Here is a 20586-nt window from a genome sequence, read left to right as displayed (position 1 = left end):
AAATTGGCTCTCTGCTCACTGGATGATCCACGATACAAGGGCATGGATCTGTCAAATGTCATGACTTGACGTTGTACGAGGATTTGACAAAAAAATGCCCTGCAAACCTTAAAAATGTCTGGAAAATCTCATAAAGCCATGTCAGACGCTGACTGGATTTCACGTCTGAAAAAGTTTGCCAGCACAGGAGTTTGGCCATCAAATGAGGGCAACAGGCCAGCTCCTCGACAAAAAAGTGGCATGAGATTTATCAAAGGGTGTGTATTTCGTTTACATGATATAACGTTTGTTGAAATTTGCTTAACAGAGTAACGTTAACTTGTTAGGCTTCATTACATTCAGTACAGTATCTGTGTAAAACATGTCATACTTGTTTTTAAATATTAAAGTGTTTTAAATTGCATGTATTTTGAGATTTACGTCGAATAATTTAGTTAGTTTGACCGTTTATGAGAGAGATCTGAAAAGGTGGGTGAAGGGATTATGAGTGTACAATATACAGCATGTGGTTTTAAGGCCTGAAATGTTCCTGTCCAGTTCCTTTTATTCTTCTTTTTGTTTTTGGAGATACAAACTGTACAATTACATATTAGATAAATATTAAACACATTCTAGAAACAGTGGTAAATTAATTTACAGAGCTATTGTGTGCTTTATTAAGGGAGTCATTGAGTTAAAATTTTTGTTTAGTTATAAAAGTTTTTTGTATTGTGTAAAATTATTTATTATATTTTTCATGATTTTTTCATATTGAGAAATACCCATTGCAATCTCGTGGGCAGAGGACTTTGCTTGGAGGTGTGCTGAAATGCACGTGGTTTTCACACTCAAAAGGTACATTTTTGAGTCAATATGTGTTTATTTTTATTTACTAGAATGCCTTTCCTTTTTCATGATTATATGTATTTTTGTGATTTATTTTCAGCAGAGTACTGCTTCTGCTGCTCCAGCACAAACGGTGCAACAACCTGCCCCTACTGTACCTGCTCAGGAGGTGATGGAGACGAGACAACTTGAGGCCCAGCCCCCGTCTGGGGTAGCAGACACTTGCTGATTGGTCGGTTTGAGTTTCTGTGATCTGGATTAAATTACATGGTCAGGTCATGGTCAGGGTCACAGTTTTTAAAGTTACATTTCAACCTCTTGTCTTCAGATAATGATACATAATAAATACTAATAGTAAATACTTTGTTTCCATTTTAAGTGTAAGCTAAAATTTGTACTTTTTTCTAAACAACGGGTCTGAGGTATTATCTTGAAAAAGAGTACTAATTTAAATTTAAAAATTATATATATATATATATATATATATATATATATATATATATATATATATACACACTTTAAAAATGTCCGTTATTTTAACGGTAAAAGTCTGTACAATCTACAGTGAAAACCTGTTAAACGATTAACAGCTCATTTCAGTGCAAAATACGGAAAATAGCTGTAACAGATCTAACCTTCGTTTTCGAGAAACTAATCAAGAGTGTCTGAAATCTAACCACACACCCTCATTCACTAGTCCCAAATTTGTTAATTAGTTTAGTCCACCAAACAGAGTGAATGACCACAAATAAGTGAATTGATGAACACCTGCAGCTAACAAGCACAATCACTGAAGGAAAGAACAAGAAATAAAACTACAGACGCAGCCTCGCACCAAACCATCTGAATTAAAACAGAGAATTAAACAACTCCATTAAATAACAGCATTAGCAGCTTCACTGATTACAGTTTGACTTCAGTTCTCTCGTATCTGCAAGAATATTTGATAATGAACAGAGGTTTATATTTTTAATAAAAAAAAATATTTGACCTCACCATCATGGAGATCAGAGACTGCTTTAGTTGAGCTCCTGGACCGTTACTTTTATATATATATATATATATATATATATATATATATTAATGTTTCTCTGGGTGTTAACTGTGTTTCTGAAATTCATCAGTTATTGCAAGAAATGTGACAAAACTTTTATGTACTTATTGCAGTATTAATTTCATTAAAAAAATTGCAAAATCCTAAGAACTCAACTCAACTCACTTTATTTCTATAGCACTTTCACAAATCACAATGGATTACCAAAGTGCTGTACATAAAATCAAATAAAAAAGCATGTAAAATATACATAAAACCAAAATACATAAACTTGCATCACATGATTAAAAGCTAAAGAAAAAAAGTGTGTTTTCAGTGACCTCTGAAAAGACTCAAAAGTTTGAGCTGTTCTTACAGAGAGTGTAAGGATCTGTAAGTCTTGGATCTGCTACCGAGAAAGCTCTATCACCTCGACATTTTAAGCGTGATCTAGGAACTTGCAAATAGAGACAATCCATAGAGCGAAGAGATCTCACAGGTTGGTGCATAATAATTAGCTCCGAGATATACTCAGGGGCCAGGCCATTGAGGGATTTAAAAACATACAACAGAACTTTGTACTGAATTCTAAACTGGATTGGCAGCCAGTATAGGGAAACAAGTACAGGTGTAATGTGCTCTCATATTTTGGGCTTGTTAAAAGCCTGGCAGCTGCGTTCTGGACCAGCTGCAGTCGCGAGAGAGAGACTTGACTCACACCCAGATACAATGCGTTGCAATAGTCCAGACGAGAAGAAATAAAAGCATGAACAACTTTCTCCAAATCACTGAAAGAGAGGATAGACTTAAGCTTGGCAATATATCTAAAATAGAAAAAACTATTTTTGACAACCACATTAATTTGCCGATCAAATTTAAGCTCAAAGATGACACCAAGACTCTTTACTGAGGAATGTATTTTCCAAGGAAGCAATGACAGATTGCCATTAGAGTCTGAACCTTGTTGGCCAAAAACAATAATTTCGCACTTATCTTCATTAAGTTGGAGAAATTTTTTTGCCAACCAACACTTCACATCAGCCAAACAATTAAGCAAAGCCTGAAGGGAGGATTGATCCCTAGATTTTATATAGAAGTAGATTTGAGAGTCATCAGCATATAGATGGTAATTTATGCCATGCTTTTCAAAAATTTTTTCCTAACGGAAGTAAGTAAAGGGAGAACAAAACAGGACCCAGTATTGAGCCTTGCGGTACCCCAAACATTAATTGCATGACAGATAGGGCTGTAACGATACACGATATGAAATTGAAATCGCGAAACTCAGATCTACGATCCTGTGTCGCGGTGTGATAAGAGAGAATCGCAACACACCCCGTGACTACCTTTTCAATAACGTCACGCGTGCCTGCAAAAGTTGAGCTAGTTAAAGAAGAACGTGAGGAAACACTTTTTTTTTGTTCGACATTACGAGCGCTGCTCCGTTTAAGCCCTCGCAATATGCGTTTAGCCGCGGGAGAGCTCGCACGGTGCTCTTAGTAAGGGACCTTCTGAATGTGTCAGGAATATCAAAAACAAAACCAACTTAACCCCTCTTGACAATAGACAACGGCAGAAACATTGCCAATGCTGTCAAAGCGCAAAGAGGGATGGGCGTTTACCAGATGCCCCGACTCCGCAGAGTAAGGAAAGTTGTCACTTTTTTTTACTGCAATGTTGAGATGATGGTGTTTCTGGAAAATTTTCAACTCCCTTAAATCAAACGAGTTTGGTATTCTTGAGAGAAATAAGTTGTTTATTTGTTTAATGTTTACTTGACTTGTGGTTTGCAGCACAGGCACTTTTCTGTAACCGTGCTGTGCGCTTTCTGTTTGAACCTTTGGGAGTGCTGACTGACAGGTGCGCGATGAGTGAGGTCAGGAAACACGACGAAGCTTTCAGTTAAGATGAACACAGTTTCTATAGTTATACTTTATTTAGAGATAAAAGTATATGGCTCTGCATATAATCACTCTATCTTGCTGGAGTTTATAGCCGTTTCGCTTTACTTCAGGACGCATAATGCCGCTCTAAAGGTCTAATAGCTGTTTTAAGATATCCAGAGCTGTATGAATGTACAAATCTTGAATATCACAATAGTATTAAATATTACAATTGTAACAACACAGACAGCAACACTTTTGCACAATCGATACCCAGCTGATTCAGTCGTTTCATTAGAGGACCGCGCCTCTCTTTTTTCCTTGTCAACATAAAGGCAGTGAGGTGCGCCTTGTTTTCAGCCCCTTGTTCAACTGCAAGGCATACTTAATTTGCGGGACGATAACGTATAACCCGTGCCTACAGACACATTTGCCAATAAATGCATATTTTCCGTGAAGCGAGCAATTTAAGTCAGCTATTTTTATTTGACGGAAGAAAAAACATGATTGGAAAAAAACAGTCTATGCCGGTTATTAAAAAGAATTAGTCAGTATTTTCGTTTTGTAATATAAATTAATTATTCAAATGAAAATAATTTTGGGCAGTTCTATTTATTTATTCATTTTATTTAGATTATTCTGCTCTTCTGTGCTAAACACTGCAGGTGCGTGAAGATGCTCTGTTGTTCTGTTCTGTTATTATTATGCTAGCATATAAAAATAAATCTGTATTTTAAAATGCAATATTTAATGTGTCAGACAAAAAATAGACACGTCAATTTGTTTAATATAAAATTAATAGTAATCTGACCAGTTAACCGTTGTAAGAGTTGAAATATTGCAAATATTCTGATATCTTTGACAATTCAAAACATGAGCTGAAAACAGAGACTGGTGACTTCACAACCCAGCAAGGGGGAATGCGGGAAAAACCAGTTCCTGCTGCATTTGCATCTGAGTATGCTGAAACTCAGCTTCATCCACCCCATCTCACATATGGTCATTTCAATGTTTGAATGTTCTAGATTAACCAAACTGACTTTAACTATCATGTTTGATATCATTTGAAATGTCTCAGTGCGATTGGTACAATGGTCTCATTCTCTCAGAAATAGACATACTCGAAACAATAAATATATAACTTCAGGCATCTTTCTAACCACTGTGAAGGGTGTGACTTTCCACTAAGTGTGAATGCCTTTTGTTTTATATATATATTGTTACAATCCTATGTTTGTCTTGTCTCATCTGTTTTTTTTCTTGTTCCTGTTTTGCTTAGAACACATCCAATTGGCCACTTCCAGCTTGCTTGTTCCTGATTGGCCTACAGTGTTTTAAAAAGCCATGACACCACTTCCTTGGCAGCCATCTTGTTTTTGGTCACTTGCTTGTGTTTGTTGAAATGTTTGATTGTGGTATAGTGCAGAGTTTTTGGATGTGTTAGGACTGAGAATATTGAGATTTGTGAGTACTGTTTGCTTTGTTTGACTTCTGAGAGAATATTGAGATTTGTGAGTACTGTTTGTTTTGTTTGACTTCTGAGATTATATTGAGAATTGTGAGTACTGTTTGTTTAGTGTTTGCTTTGTTTATGATACTTTGTTCCACCGGCTTGTTTGACCTTTGTTGCCTGCTGACATTGATTTTGGATTGTCCTTCAAATATGGTTGCCTGTTTTTGCAAATAGATTGTAAATAGTGTATATATTGGGATAGTAAGGAGTTTGACGCCATTTTCTTTGTAAAACCTTTTTGCCTCTGTTTTTGTGTTAGGTAGTTAGGGAAGTGAATTGTACTTTCTTTTCTTTTATTTGTGATCAGGTAAGTTAGAGATTTAATATAAAGGAATTTTTGTTTGTTATTTTGGCCTTGTCAGCTCCCGAATTCAAACCCCAATAAATATTTGAATTCATTTTGTTGTATTGTCTTTCATGTTGTGCACCATCCCTAGACGGTGCGTAACAATATATATATATATATATATATATATATATATATATATATATATATATATATTTGTGCATATACATTAGTTTAGTCAGTACCAAAGTCAAAATAATTTAGTTAAATAAATTGATATTACAGTTCAAAAATATATACAAAAAAAATCTAAATTACAGGAAAAAATCAAGAGAAACATAAAAAAAATATTAAATTTAGTAGACAAAAAAATTGTAGTTTACTTTTTTGTGCAAATACTCATTTGGATTTAAATGTTTTATTTTTTTATTCTAAAAGATGCCACGTTTACAAACTCGTATTTAGTGCACAAATGTTTAATAAACCTCTTTTATTTTAAATGAATACAAATATTTTATCTGTTCATATATATATATATATATATATATATATATATATATATATATATATATGTATATGTATATGTATATGTATATGTATATGTTTGTGTGTGTGTGTACGTGTGCATGTGTGTGTGCGAGCATGTTCACTGCTGTGTACGTGTGTGTGTGTGTGTGCGTGTGTGTATGTGCGTGCATGTTCACTGCTGTGTACGTGTGTGTGTGTGTGTGAGACAGAGAGACAAAAAGTGTGTGTGTGTGTGTGTGTGTGTGTGTGTGTGTGTGTGTGTGTGTGTGTGTGTGATGATTGAAATATCATCTTGGTAATGACTGTTTATCTGAAATAAAAAAGCTTTTTTGTTGTTGCTATGATTTATAGTGATTTCTACACATTACGATTTTGAATTGTAAACTCCAAAGGACCTTTATAAAATGTATACTGCCCAGCACCTTTCTTCTCTCCCCAATATCTGCTGCTTTGTGCATTCTTATATGGTCTGGTTGAAATTGTTTTGGTAGAGATGTTCTGTTTAAAATGGGACATATTGACTCTGGAGGGTCTCTTTAAGATGACGCAGTCTGAAAATAATCTTTTTGACCCAGGCTTCACCCCTTGCACCTGCGGCTGTCAGTCACTCCGGTAGAAACCCCTTCCCATGACGGAGCCCAAAAAAAATATGCTGCGCTGAAGTGTTGACATTTTAAAGTGGCAGAATCTATGATTATCTACAAATCTTTATTAAAGGAGATTATGAACTCATGAACAAGTTTTTGTCTTATGGAAAACGGATTATTGCTTTTTCACAGTAAACAAACAATAATAGCTGTGATTCTATATTTGTTTACTGGTGACGAACTTTGGGCTTTTAGTTTCGCAACTGCTGATCTATTTTTGCATTCAGCTGAAATATGAAGGCTGGTGAATGACTGTACATTTGTGATTGTTTATCAGTTTTTTCTAGAGTTTCTGCTGGAGGTCAAAGTCTTCAAATCATGGAGGACAAACACACTTCTGGAGATCAGGATTTGTCTACACGATCCAGGTACTGCTGCACTTTAAATATCATTTTATTGTATTATTTTGTTTTAATTTCTTTCCTATAATGTAACACAAAGATGTGATCATAAAGTCCTGTTTGTGATTTTTATTGTTAAGTGATTTTTATGATGAAGGATTAATATCAGGTTTGTTGATCCCAGTGTGTGCAGCACTGACTTTTTAATCTTCTTTGTTTTAGTTCAGTTCATGAAAAGAGAGCAGAAGCAAAGCCCAGCTGTGTGTCTATGAAGAGTGACGGGTCTATGCTTCCACCATTAAATTTTAGGAGTAAAAACACACAATCTGCTGTCAGGTAGATCATCACCATTAGGTCTGCAACTAATGATTATTTTTAAAATAAATTAAAGGTTTGCTGTTGTATCTGAGCTCTCCAAGAAAATGGCTCTCCAGGGTTTGACCATTTTCTGTCATAAAGGGCTTTTCCTGCACACTTTTCCCTGCTGTTACTGTGCCTGTATTGATCAGCCATTCTTCTGATATAAATTTGCTTTTCCCTGAACTGCAGTCATCAAACATGTCATGTTGGGCTCATGCCAGCTTATAGTGCTGCATCTATATTGGGAATGCACTGACTGTCGTGCAAAAAACAGAATTGAACAATTTTTGTTAAAAGCACATGATCAGCAGCAATAGGCCTTTTCACGGATGATTGAACGCACATTCCGTACAGTGATAGTTGCGTATCCATACTTCCGCTTGGAGCAATGGAGTCAGATACTCTAGTTTTCACAAACTCTTTGAAAACTATGCCAACATCTACCTCAGTCGATGTCTGTTGTCTTGTGGGCCGACATTCTATCGCTCCACACTATAAACATAATAAAGGATATATGTTTTTCCACAAAAATGATGTAATCTGCTTAAAGTTAGCATTAAGAAGTTTAAATTATCTAATATTTAGGCAGTGAATAAGTAAACACAATTATTGTCCAGTAGATGGCAGTTGTGAAACCACAAACACTTAAGCTAACAAAACATCCAGCATCAACAATAAAATTGACTGAATAATCGTTTGTGAGCTAAACTATATTCAAGAGAAGAAAAACTTGAATATAAAAAAAAGAGACATTTTGCTTGCTTTTTCCATTTCCATTAAAAGAAATTAATTTTGGCAGCACCGGTGAAGTGGTGTTATTCCTTAACCCTCTACCGCACGCATTATGATAAATCTATAAAAAATAGATATTTGACTGTTTTCCCTTTCTTAAAATGGCTTAACTTGAAGTGCTGTAAAAAAAAAAAAAAAAAACTTTCATTTTATCATTTTTTAAAGTATTTTTTAAGGTTTTTAAGGTACTTTATGATATGTTGCCATATGGTAACAACGTCCAACATTTGAAGTATCTAACTTAGAAACCTTAAATGTAAAACTTTCCTTATGATTAATAATTTTTTTTTGTTTGAAATAATTTAATTGGTGTTGCAGCATTATGAGCTTTAACACAGAACTAATAAATGACACCTTATACATACTTTACCACAACTCATATCCCAACAACTTTCATTTATTCCATTCTTTTTTGCTGAATATTATTAAAAACAATCATAATATTGTATTATCATGTATACAACATACAGTAAATATAAATATTTTTTTCCAGTAAATATTATAACAAATAAATAACAAGTCTAGCCTATCCAGATGCATCAGAATAATGTAGCTACTAGCTAACAATGTTTATATATATTATACTATATACTTTACCACGCCTGTCCTATCTGCCTCTCAGCTAACTTACCTGAGCTGTCTCTATCAAATGTCCAGTCTGCATCATTCTCATGGTCACTAAAACCCATCTCAACCTCACTTTCATCTGCAGGAAGAGCCAGTTCTGTCCTTTTCTTTTTTCATCTACCATAGAACATGGTGGTGCTCACTAATACACTGTTCACTGTATTGATATTTATTCAAAAGCAGTATTGCCAATAAAACTAGATTTTATTTATAATGCAAATGCCATTAACAAATGACTAATCAACATTATTTTACAAGCATTCATGTTGTTATTGTTACAACTTAAAAGCTCACAGCCTACCTTGCTAGCTAGCTAACCCATTGCATGTTCCACTATTGCACAGTGTTGATATTTGGTAACACACACATTTGACCCATTTGCAAAAAACTAATTTGATAAAAAAAAATAGTTGTGAATATGTCATCATAACTAACTAGAGGTGATGTTCCAGATTTTTTTGTGGATCTGACATAATTTGATCCTTTGTTTTTATTGACGTTTACATTTTCATTTAACACATTATTGGCTACTCTAAAGTCTTCTCTTTCCAAAAAAAAAAAAAAAAAAAAATATATATATATATATATATATATATATATATATATATATATATATATATATATATATATATATATATATATATATCACTCCTTCTTATAAAAAAATCCTAGACCACTGCTCTTCATTCTTATAATTCTATCGTGGGGTAAGTACATTAGTGTTACAATTACATTTTTAATTACGAAGGTTGGTGACGATCCATACATTAGCATGATTTAGGAAAGGCTATTTACATTTGCGCAAAATGTACCTTTATCATAGTGTAGGAGCATGAGTAGTTTTAAACCGTTAAGATATGAGAGGTAGTGTATATAATAATAAATGTTTAAACACATGTATAAAATGTAAATATATAAAAAATATGTGATGTAATAAATATGTGATGAGAGGGAACCTGGAGCTTTACTATCTCTGTAAGAACATGGATGAATATCTTAAGATGCCTCATTTGACTCATAAACTGTGTAAATGTATAAAATGTTATATATATGGGCAATTCTTCAACTACGGGCATTTTTAGCCTTGTGAAGTTGAGTAAAAAAAAACTTAACATAGCTTCATAAGTTTAAACAATTTGTCTAGTTTTTAGATCTGTAAGAGGACAAACTTGGATAAGAAGAGAAACTGTTAATATTTAAAACATTTTTGACATGAACTGAACATAAGTCATTTCCACCACATCTCAATATTCAACTTTTATTTCAAAATGAAATAAATGATGGCAGTCAAACATTGTCTAAGATCATTTTTGTTCCTAGTTTAACAAATCTTTGCACAATATATACAATAATATTACATTTGAAAATTAAATATATTAGTCCTTAGGACGGGCGAAGCAGTGGCGCAGTAGGTACTGCTGTCGCCTCACAGCAAGAAGGTTGCTGGTTCGAGCCTCGGTTCTGTTGGTGTTTCTGTGTGGAGTTTGCATGTTTTCTCTGCATTCGCGTGGGTTTCCTCCGGGTGCTCAGTTTCCCCCACAGTCCAAAGACATGCGGTTCAGGTGAATTAGGTAGGTGTGTGAATGTTTATGTTTCCCAGAGATGGTTTGTGGTTGGAAGGGCATCCGCTGCGTAAAAAAAAACTTGCTGGATAAGTTGGCGGTTCATTCCGCTGTGGCGACCCCGGATTATTAAAGGGACTAAGCCGACAATAAAGTTAATAATTGATAGTCCTTAGGACCACATGCTGAATTGTACACCTGTCACATTTGAAAATTTAAAGCTGACATTTGTAAAGCTGAGATTGATCTAAAAATTGATTTGTCTAACAGATAAACAGTAACAGATCTATACTGTGAATAACTGATTACCAATCCAATATTATATAAATAATTTTTAAAATACAAATTATATATATAAATTACAACCGGCTCAAAGTTGCAGCATTAGAGAGACAATACGGACAAGGTAAATTGAAAAGAGAAATGATTTATTAACAAAATGTATACTTTACAAAAGTATTTAAAGCAATCAAAGTCAGTATAAATGGAAGTCAGTAGTGAAAAGCATGTGTATGGTAGTGTACTGAGCTCATGATCCAAAACAAACTAAAATAAATCAAAACCGCCAGGCAGAGACGTCCGGCTAATTGAGCTCCCTCTCAGACAGAATGCCAGACTCTTTATAGGCACCACACAATCTCAGGTGAGATGACCCACCCACCAATCTGCAATCTTGCAGGCTCTGCAAAAATCACAAAGACACAAACAACAAACAGGTCCCACATGGGACATAACATCTCCCCTCTAAAAAGAAAAAAAATGTAATACCACAAACAACAACAATAATTTCTCTTCAATGCTCAAACCATCTATTTTCTTTTTTTTTTCTCTTTTCTCTAAATTTTAAAACATTAGTACTGCCTACAAAAATTCTTTAAGATGAAAAGTGTGAAGTAAAGCTACAGTTTGGCATACCCTGCCCCATCTTCTCTCCTCCAGCAAACCGGATCCTGAAAGCATTTCATGCCGAGTTCAGACTGCATGATTTTCAAAGTAGTCGTGTCACAGATGTTTTCACACTGCATGACTATCTGGGCTAGTGTTTTGTCGCTGCTTTGTTTACACTGCAAGATGGATCAATGACAGGGGCTTTCACATTGCATGACTTTACAATAGAAAGTACAAAAAATTTTTGAAAACGAAATGCTTTGATTTTATTTTTTTGCTGTTTTAAACAACTAACACTCATTTGGGGGATGGTGGGTCTCTAGCAGGGGGGCTCTTTGGAACGACCGCTGGCAAACGCTATGGATGAGCTCACCGGGGGCATTGGTTAGACCCAGGGGAGAGCCCCTGCTAACCTGCGTCCCAGCGCTCGTCCCCCCGCAGGCCACCGCGCGCGCGCCCTGGGGAGACAGGGGGACGCAGCTAAGCTGCTAACCCGCGTCCCAGCGTTCGTCCCCCCGCAGGCCAGCGCGCGCGCGCGGGACACAGGGGGACGCAACTGAGCTGCTAACCCGCGTCCCAGGGTTCGTCCCCCCGCAGGCCACCGCGCGCAAAGGCCTATTTGGGTCACCAACGGTAAGCGAGGGGGTCAGAGAGCCAGGGGGGGTGGTCTTTGGCGATCAGTGCTTGCCCGGGATAATTGAGGGTGTATTGGGCAGAAAGCGCGTGACATGAAGCCTTGGAGGCCAATGGTTCACCAGCGGCACCATTTACGCATCAGCTGAAACCTAAGTGCGCTCACCGGGGGCGTTGGTTAGACCCAGGGGAGAGCCCACCAAGCCATGCCCGGATAGAGACCACTCTCCCCGGCGTGTCCCGCGCCTGGAGGTGGTAGCGCGACCCTGGGATTCGCTGACCTGCCGTCGAGTTTTCGACAACAGACAGAAATAGAGGACTTAGTGCAATTTCTGATTTAGCGGTTGAACGAACCAGGGGGTCTAAAGAGGGGCCCGTTGCCCCAAGACAAGCGATCGAACCCGGGCAAGGCCAGTGGGCTGAACACCATGGGAGTCAGGGGTCCATGGCTGAGCTGCTAACCAGCGTCCCAGCGTTCGTCCCCCCGCAGGCGACCGCGCGCGCCCCGGGGAGACAGGGGGACGCAGCTGAGCTGCTAACCCGCGTCCCAGCGTACGTCCCCCCGCAGGCCAGCGCACGTCCCCCCGCAGGCCAGCGCACGCGCCCCGGGGAGACAGGGGGAAGCAGCACGTCTGTCTTGTCCGTGTGGTTTGGAGGAGTTAGTGTCCCCGGGCTTAACAGTGGGGTGCCCAGGCACTGCTGGTGATCAGGTGCCAGTCTGGAGGGTCCTTTGGAACCAGCGCTTGCCCCCGGAGAGTGTGTGTACCTCGGGCATTGCGCGCCGGGCACAGGGCCCCCCTGGATGTCAGAGGCTCCGGGCCAGGGAGTGGAGCTGGGCTGAGCTTCCCCCCGGAGAGTGTGTGTACCTCGGGCATTGCGCACCGGGCACAGGGCCCCCTGGATGTCAGAGGCTCCGGGCCAGGGAGTGGAGCTGGGCTGGGCTTCCCCCCGGAGAGTGTGTGTACCTCGGGCATTGCGTGCCGGGCACAGGGCCCCCCTGGATGTCAGAAGCTCCGGGCCAGGGAGTGGAGCTGGGCTGGGCTTCCCCCCGGAGAGTGTGTGTACCTCGGGCATTGTGCGCCGGGCACAGGGCCCCCCTGGATGTCAGAGGCTCCGGGCCAGGGAGTGGAGCTGGGCTGAGCTTCCCCCCGGAGAGTGTGTGTACCTCGGGCATTGCGCGCTGGGCACAGGGCCCCTTGGATGTCAGAGGCTCCGGGCCAGGGAGTGGAGCTGGGCTGGGCTTCCCCCCGGAGAGTGTGTGTACCTCGGGCATTGCACGCCGGGCACAGGGCCCCCCTGGATGTCAGAAGCTCCGGGCCAGGGAGTGGAGCTGGGCTGGGCTTCTCTCCGGAGAGTGTGTGTACCTCGGGCATTGCGCGCCGGGCACAGGGCCCCCCTGGATGTCAGAGGCTCCGGGCCAGGGAGTGGAGCGGGGCTGGGCTTCCCCCCGGAGAGTGTGTGTACCCCGGGCATTGCGCGCCGGGCACAGGGCCCCCCTGGATGTCAGAGGCTCCGGGCCAGGGAGTGGAGCTGGGCTGAGCTTCCCCCCGGAGAGTGTGTGTACCTCGGGCATTGCACGCCGGGCACAGGGCCCCCTGGATGTCAGAGGCTCCAGGCCAGGGAGTGGAGCTGGGCTGGGCTTCCCCCCGGAGAGTGTGTGTACCTCGGGCATTGCGCGCCGGGCACAGGGCCCCCCTGGATGTCAGAAGCTCCGGGCCAGGGAGTGGAGCTGGGCTTCTCCCCGGAGAGTGTGTGTACCTCGGGCATTGCGCGCCGGGCACAGGGCCCCCCTGGATGTCAGAGGCTCCGGGCCAGGGAGTGGAGCGGGGCTGGGCTTCCCCCCGGAGAGTGTGTGTACCCCGGGCATTGCGCGCCGGGCACAGGGCCCCCCTGGATGTCAGAGGCTCCGGGCCAGGGAGTGGAGCTGGGCTGAGCTTCCCCCCGGAGAGTGTGTGTACCTCGGGCATTGCACGCCGGGCACAGGGCCCCCTGGATGTCAGAGGCTCCAGGCCAGGGAGTGGAGCTGGGCTGGGCTTCCCCCCGGAGAGTGTGTGTACCTCGGGCATTGCGTGCCGGGCACAGGGCCCCCCTGGATGTCAGAGGCTCTGGGCCAGGGAGTGGAGCTGGGCTTCCCCCCGAAGAGTGTGTGTACCTCGGGCATTGCGCGCCGGGCTTAGGGCCCCCCTGGATATCAGAGGCTCCATCAATGGTTCACCAGCGGCACATCTTTACGCATCTAGCGCCAAGGTCCAACAGGAAAACGTTATGCCTTTCGCTCACCGGGGCGTTGATTAGACCCAGGTCCGAGCACATCAAACCATGCCCGACGGGAGACCACCCTTCCCGGCCTACTTGTCGGGACGTCCCGCGCCTGGAGGTATTTGCCCGACACCAACAATCTCTGACCTGCCATCAGGGTTTCGGGGAAGGCGACAATTTACGGACTTAGTCTCTGACAGTCTAGTCTAGTCGCCAGACCCCACGGCGACTGATTGATAGGAGCAAGTGTGACGCCCCAGGGGCTAGGCACCCACCCAGGCCCCCCAAAGCACCAATGGGGTCGGCCTCTATGGGTGTGGCAGATCCTCCCCGTCCTGGGCGTTCTATCAGGGAGGCGTGGGGGTGTCCCTCCGCACACAGCGCCCCCCCTTCCCGCCTCGATCCGTGGGTAAGGACCCAGATGGCCCGTCTGGCTATGACCCAGAGCTTGTCTGCTGCTCAGCCCGCCCGCCAGCCCGCCCCCCTGGACTCCGTTTCTGCGAGGGCTGGGGGATGTTCGGTGGGTTTGGTTGAGTCACCCGGCGTGGTGAATCGAGCCCCCAGGGGCAGCGTAGGCAACGAGCTGGTGTAGGCTTCGATTCTACCCCCGCCCGAGTGTGTGCGTCTGCATCCCGTCCGTCGGTCCGCCCGCAACGCCGACCCACCCCCTGGGTTTATCCTTGCTGACTCCCGGCTGACCCCCACCCCACCTACCCTGCTCCCGGGGGGAGTGAGGGTGGTTGGTTGGGGGAAGCTAGTGGACTCCGGCGAGGTGAAACGTGCCAGGGTCAGTGGTGCCGGGGTTAAGGGCTGTCTGGACCCCCCTTTCGATGGTTGGTGCGTATCGATGTTGGTTTGTAGCAGGTCATAAAAGCAAAACAAAAGCTCCCGCGGCCGGCGCGTGTGGAGCTGCCCCCCCCAAAACGGTGCATGTTCGATGGGGTTCAAACAATCCCCTTCTTGGGGTGAAAAAAGTGAACAAGAAAGGCTGTGGAAAAGCTCCCGCAGGCCAGAGCAACAATGAAGGGGGGAGGGAGTGAGGTGGGACACCCCTTCCCCTACTGGAGTCGTAACAAGAGAGAGAGGTGTCGCACCGCTGGCCGAGGCAGCGATGAAGGGGCGGGGGTGCATTGTTTAACAGGACACCCCCCCTCTGGTTCCTTTGAAAAGGGGGAGAGGGAGTGAGGTGAACACCCCTCTCCCCCCTACTTGAGAATTGTAACAAAAGAAGGCTTGAACCGAATGGATCCCCGTAGGGCATCGGCTTACACCCCCTGGTGCGGGGGGGTGTCCTTCCCCTTTAAGAAATACGGGTCTACCAACGTCATGACGCAGAAGTGGACGCAGCCTCTGCCCGCTTATCAACCGCCGCACGTGGCGTGTGGGCCCCTTTCCCCCTCTGCATTGGCTCTAGCACGGTCATGGCTGAATGTGTGCCCTATGCTTCAACGTCTACCGTCGGCTTGCTCCCCACCTGACGGCCGTTCACAAGGTGACCAACTCGGACGAGAAGCGGCTGCTGCTCGCGCTGGCCGCCGGCCACGTGGACACGCGGAAGACGCCGTGCCCGGTCCCGGGCTGCCGCAGGACTTCAGCCTGCCTAGACAGGCACTTGAGGCAGCACGCGGAGCTCTCGACCGTCGTGTCCTGGCTAGCCTCGTCCTCCGAGGAGGAGCGGGACTCGGAGGGCCCAGAGGCCGGCCGCCCGTGCGCGGACCGCGGCTACAGGTGCACCACGGAGTGCATACAGGCTCAGCTCACGGACCTGGGGAAGCAGATTACCAAGATGCTGTCCACCCTGCTCCAAATCACACGCCTCTACCGGGAGCTAAGGAGGGGAGAAGGGTGGAGAAGGAGGAGGAAGAAGGCGAGGAGAACCAGGTCGCCTCTTGCACAACCGGCTCCCGGGCGAGAAGCGGCCGGAGGTCCGACGCCCCCCGAGCCTCCGGAGGCTTTGGAACCCCATGCCTACCCATTCCCGGCCCACGTCCCCGCGCTGAGTTGAGTATATTTCAGGCACGTCTCTGCCGCTGTGCTGGGTGTGTGTCTTCGGGGAAGTTGACTCTTGGTTGTGCTCGTTCCACAGACCTTCTCTATGGGGAGTTCGAAGGGTACCAACTGGGCAGCGAGCCCACCGCCCGCCTGCGGAACAACGTCTCTTCAAAGCTGGGGAGAATTAAAGCCTTCCTTGGTTACATGGCCAGGGGCACCGCGGAGCCAGGGACCTTCCTTTTCCTCAACCAACCAGCCCGAATCCGAGCGTGGGCCGTCCTGCTAGGTCAGACGCGGATGGCGGAGCCCACTAGGCAGCACTATCTGAAGAACGTGGCCCAGTTCCTAGACTACCTATCGGAAACCCCGCCGGCCGCCTCTCCAGCACGACTCTGGTTCTGATTCGACGGGAGGTCAGAGCCCTCATTCGCGGCATACGCCGGCGTGTCGTCGTGCACGAGGTACGGACCAAGCAGGCGAAGGAAAGCAGACTGATCCCCAAGGCCAGCCTAGTGCGCTGTCAACGGACCGCTGGGAGGAAAATTCCCGCCCTGCTAGGTAAGCCAGCTTTCCGCCGTTCCAACGATTCCCCCTGTTCATTCTTCCGGGGCACCAACAGCCCTTGGTTCACCCACGTCTGTCTGCCCCTCTCCCCCGCGAATGGGACTCATTCGGGGGGAAGGGGGGCAGACAGACGTGGCTGGATGAACCAACGGCTGCTGGTGGCCTAGGTTTAATTTCCTCTCTGGGTCACCAGCAGTTCTTGGTTCATCCACCCACGTCTGTCTGCCCCACTTCCCCCCGAATGAGTCCCATTCGCGGGGAAGGGGGGCAGACAGACGTGGCTGGATGAACCAACGGCTGCTGGTGGCCTAGGTTTAATTTCCTCTCTGGGTCACCAGCAGTTCTTGGTTCATCCAGCCACGTCTGTCTGCCCCCCTTCCCCCCGAATGAGTCCCATTCGCGGGGGAGAGGGGCAGACAGACGTGACTGGGTGAACCAAGAACTGCTGGTGCCCCTGGAGAAGAAGCGAACATTTCCTCTCTGGGGCACCAGCAGCTCTTGGTTGAGAACAAGTCACCAGTAGCCAAGAGCTGTTGGTGACCCAGAGAGGAAATAAAACCGTCGGTGGTCTCATTTGTCTAATGTCTTTCATCAGATAGCCTCGAGTCCAACCCAAGCACTAGGCAACAGTGGCGCTTTTATGGCTTTCTGACTGGTTACCTAACCTCCATTCCTGGGCACCGCTGTGGAGTCTTCCAGAATCTCACAATCCAGGAGGTTGAAGAGGCCTCCAGAAGCCCCGACGAGTCTTCTTATGTCAATAACGTGAGTATGGCGCAAGTAAGGTGGGGGTCACCAGTAGCATGCTCTCCCTCACTGCTTGTTCTCTGACGGCAGATTACCACGCACAAGACAAACAGAGCCTTCGGGGCGGCGCAGCTGTCCCTAAACAGGGAGAAATACAGCTGGTTCCGCAGGTTTTTGGCGCTGCGGGCTGGTCTCCCCGGAGGGAGCCAGGCTACCTATTTCTTTTTCACTTCCAGAGCCAGTCCTTGTCGGACCCTGAACAAGCACTTTCAGTCTGCTTGGGTCAGTATGGGCCTTCCAGGCAAACCCACCTTTACTGACGTACGGACTGCGATCGCGACCCATGTGAGAAGGCATTGTGACGCCCCTGTAACTACCAGCGGCGGCTTCGATCCTAATCAAGCTTCTGTCTCTCTCCGACGCAGGCAAAGAATGCACACTCTTCAGAGGATCGCCGCAAGGTGGCGCAATTCATGTGCCATGACACTTCAACCTCAGATAAGTTCTACGCACTTCACCTCGGACCTCTCCAAGCACGCGAGCCCCGCAGACTGTTTGAAAGGGCCCTGGTGGAGGAGGAGGAGGAGGAGGAGGAGGAGGAGGATGGGGAGGCAGCGGGCACTGAAAGCCCCCCGCGGAAAGGGCGCAAGAGGACAGAGACTCCCGTCTCTCCCCTGGTAAAATCAGATTCTCTTTGGCGTGGACAGCAGAACGTGTGGCATTGGCTAACTGCCCTTTATGTGTCTCTTTTCCAGGAGGGAACCAGCAGGAGGACGCTGCCATGGCACCCTGCCAGGGGGAAAAGCCAGGGCGCTCGCCCACTCGAACCAACAGAAGACTCTGAATTGTCCTGAATAAATATTGTACAACTTAACGGTCAAATGGTGTTCAGTGTCTTCATTATTCCTTTTATTTATTATCTGTGTGGTAAAAGTAGATTCAGTAGGGACAAATGAGCCCTATCTTCTTAGTTCAAAGCTGTATGCCTGCTGCGTCCAGGTTCTGACTTGGCTACGTTCCGATTGGGACAAATTATCCCTGCCTTGTGTGTTAAAAGTGTCACGTGGGATGCCCTCGTCCAGGTTCTGCCTTGGCTACGTTCCGATTGGGACAAATTATCCCTGCCTTGTGTGTTAAAAGTGACTCGCGGGACACCCCCGTCCAGGTTCAGCCTTGGTTGATAGCTCATAGGGAGAATTCATACCTTTTTGCAGCACAAGGAGGTGCTGGGCTGGACAAATCTGTCCAGGTCTGCAAATACTTTGAATGCCCAGATGGCCTTGAGTCCAATTCTGTATATTAGCAAGCTTCTCCCGGGACAGCTCTGTCCTTTGAGATGCATGAAGAGGTCAGGACAGGGCAGCTGTGGAGTGGAGGTTAACTTTATGGAGGAAGAATCGCTGACAACTTCATCCAAACTACTTCTCACAGCCAAAAACACATTGTATATATTTTGTTATTACTTAACAAGAAAGAAGATTTTAATGGGGTAGAAAATGTACATATTTGCTCACCTGGGTTTTAAGGGAATTAGCAGTTGCTCCTCCACTTTATTTTTTAACTTTCTGTATGAAACTTCAAACAGACACGAGTGCTCCTGTCAAACCTCCACTAATTTTTCCTCCATTTCTAGGGTCCAAATAAACCAAAAATGAGCGATTTTAACTTCTAGCCAAGCCTCATGCTGGCCTGCAGGCACACACACACAAGTCAATGCTGCTCTCTCATTGGCTTTAGGCGATGCCGGATGTTATTTTCAGTCAATTCTCATTTCACACGGCATGATTTGAATCGTCGACAGCTCCAGATTTTTAGCATGCCAAATATCTCACAGGCATCGGCGATTCTTTTTTCTGTTTTACTAACTCCTCTGCCTTTAATCTCCCTAATTCAACCTCCTTTTCCCGTTGCCTGCTTATTCATTTCTTTTTCATGAGTCTGTCTTAATAATTCTTTTCGCTGTTCAAACAATAAATTACTCTCTGAAAAATCTAACTTACCGATTCCCTCATCAGCAGTTTCAAACACCTAAATTAACACGCCACAATCAACTATCCTTAACCAAAGCTCTCAATTCATCTTTTCGAAAACACACACACACACAAAATATATATATATATTTTAGTGCTGTCAATCGATTAAAAAAAATTTACTAATTAATCGCACCATTTTTAAAAAATTAATTGCGATTTATCGCATTTAAAATACTGAAACTTGTAATTTTGGCTATTTAAATGTAAAATTAATGTAAACGCTAAACAAAAACTATTTAAATTCAAAATATAATTGTTTTATAGATTTTTTGTTTACTTTTAACACAGATGTCTTTATGTAAACAACATACCCACAATAAACCATCAAGATCCTGGCTTGACAGCCATATTTATTACAGAAATTAAAACACAGGCATGTTTATGACATTTAAATTTCAAAACAATCAATGCCAATAAAGAAAACATTGATTTCCATGTTGGATTCTAAGTGGACTGCAAAAAAATGCCAAAATACAGGAATTGCAGATATGGAAAATGAAAAATTATAATAAAAAACTATAGAATACAAACTGTTGCACTCATTGTAAAGTTTTCTTGCTGTGAGTTGAGAACAGTAGTTATAGAGTAGAAACAATTTTGCTTAATCCTCCTTTACATTCATCCAGTTGCTAAAACTAGGAGTATCCCGCAAGTGCACAGAGACTCCCAAATGCCTGCAAATGAATGATAATTTCTTGCAAACCGGTCGTTAAATACACTGCACACCCCTCTCGCCCCTACTCAGATACGTGGCTCACTCCACCCCTGACACCCATCAACGGGCCTGACACAGACACACACACAGACAGACACACACAACGCGCTGCAGACGTTTTGACCCCAACGGCCTTCCATACTGGAGCGACTCCCCTCAGATTCAGCTCGCATGATCACGTTCATCAAATTTGCTTAAACTAAGCATCCTAAAGTATTACTGTATTTCACAAGGATTCTGACACAACAACGCGAAGCATACGCTTTCGTTGCGTTTAATGAGGAAACACGCTAAACTTGGAGGGCTCATGCTGAAAGGCAGAGTAATGCCCTGTCTTTTTATAATTATAATTAAAATT

The 20586-nt window shown here is 44.3% G+C and overlaps 2 protein-coding genes across 4 annotated transcripts in view; both read left to right on the top strand.

Annotated features, from left to right (window-relative positions):
• The first annotated feature begins 5104 nt into the window (after positions 1 to 5104).
• The window catches only part of LOC110438431 (NACHT, LRR and PYD domains-containing protein 12-like), a 73993-nt gene continuing 58511 nt past the window's right edge, over positions 5105 to 20586 (top strand). Inside the window, exons 1-3 of one of the 3 annotated variants that reach the window (XM_073947392.1) lie at positions 5105 to 5205; positions 6993 to 7083; positions 7279 to 7392. In XM_073947392.1, the coding sequence (XP_073803493.1) occupies positions 7034 to 7083; positions 7279 to 7392 (164 nt within the window). In that variant the 5' untranslated portion in view covers positions 5105 to 5205; positions 6993 to 7033. Of the gene's footprint in view, positions 5206 to 6672; positions 6847 to 6992; positions 7084 to 7278; positions 7393 to 20586 lie in introns of those variants that run through there. The other 2 variants (XM_073947391.1, XM_073947390.1) reach the window with 2 other exon arrangements.
• Positions 15504 to 19730, top strand: LOC141381531 (uncharacterized). Its single transcript, XM_073946757.1, has 5 exons — positions 15504 to 16376; positions 16484 to 16727; positions 17329 to 17498; positions 17906 to 18157; positions 18236 to 19730. The coding sequence occupies exons 1-5, from the start codon at positions 15504 to 15506 to the stop codon at positions 18332 to 18334; spliced, it is 1638 nt and encodes a 545-aa protein (XP_073802858.1). The 3' UTR covers positions 18335 to 19730.

This window comes from Danio rerio, chromosome 4, assembly GCF_049306965.1.
Source record: "Danio rerio strain Tuebingen ecotype United States chromosome 4, GRCz12tu, whole genome shotgun sequence".
NCBI classification, from domain to species: Eukaryota; Metazoa; Chordata; class Actinopteri; order Cypriniformes; family Danionidae; genus Danio; species Danio rerio.
This window is presented reverse-complemented; position numbering and strand designations above follow the sequence as displayed.

Excerpts from the sequence above, each read along its gene's own strand:
- LOC141381531 (XM_073946757.1), top strand. The coding sequence starts at position 15,504 with ATGACGCAGAAGTGGACGCAGCCTCTGCCCGCTTATCAACCGCCGCAC. Across the intron at positions 16,728-17,328 it reads GAAAATTCCCGCCCTGCTAG|ATAGCCTCGAGTCCAACCCA; the intron begins GTAAGCCAGCTT and ends GTCTTTCATCAG. Across the intron at positions 18,158-18,235 it reads AGACTCCCGTCTCTCCCCTG|GAGGGAACCAGCAGGAGGAC; the intron begins GTAAAATCAGAT and ends TCTCTTTTCCAG.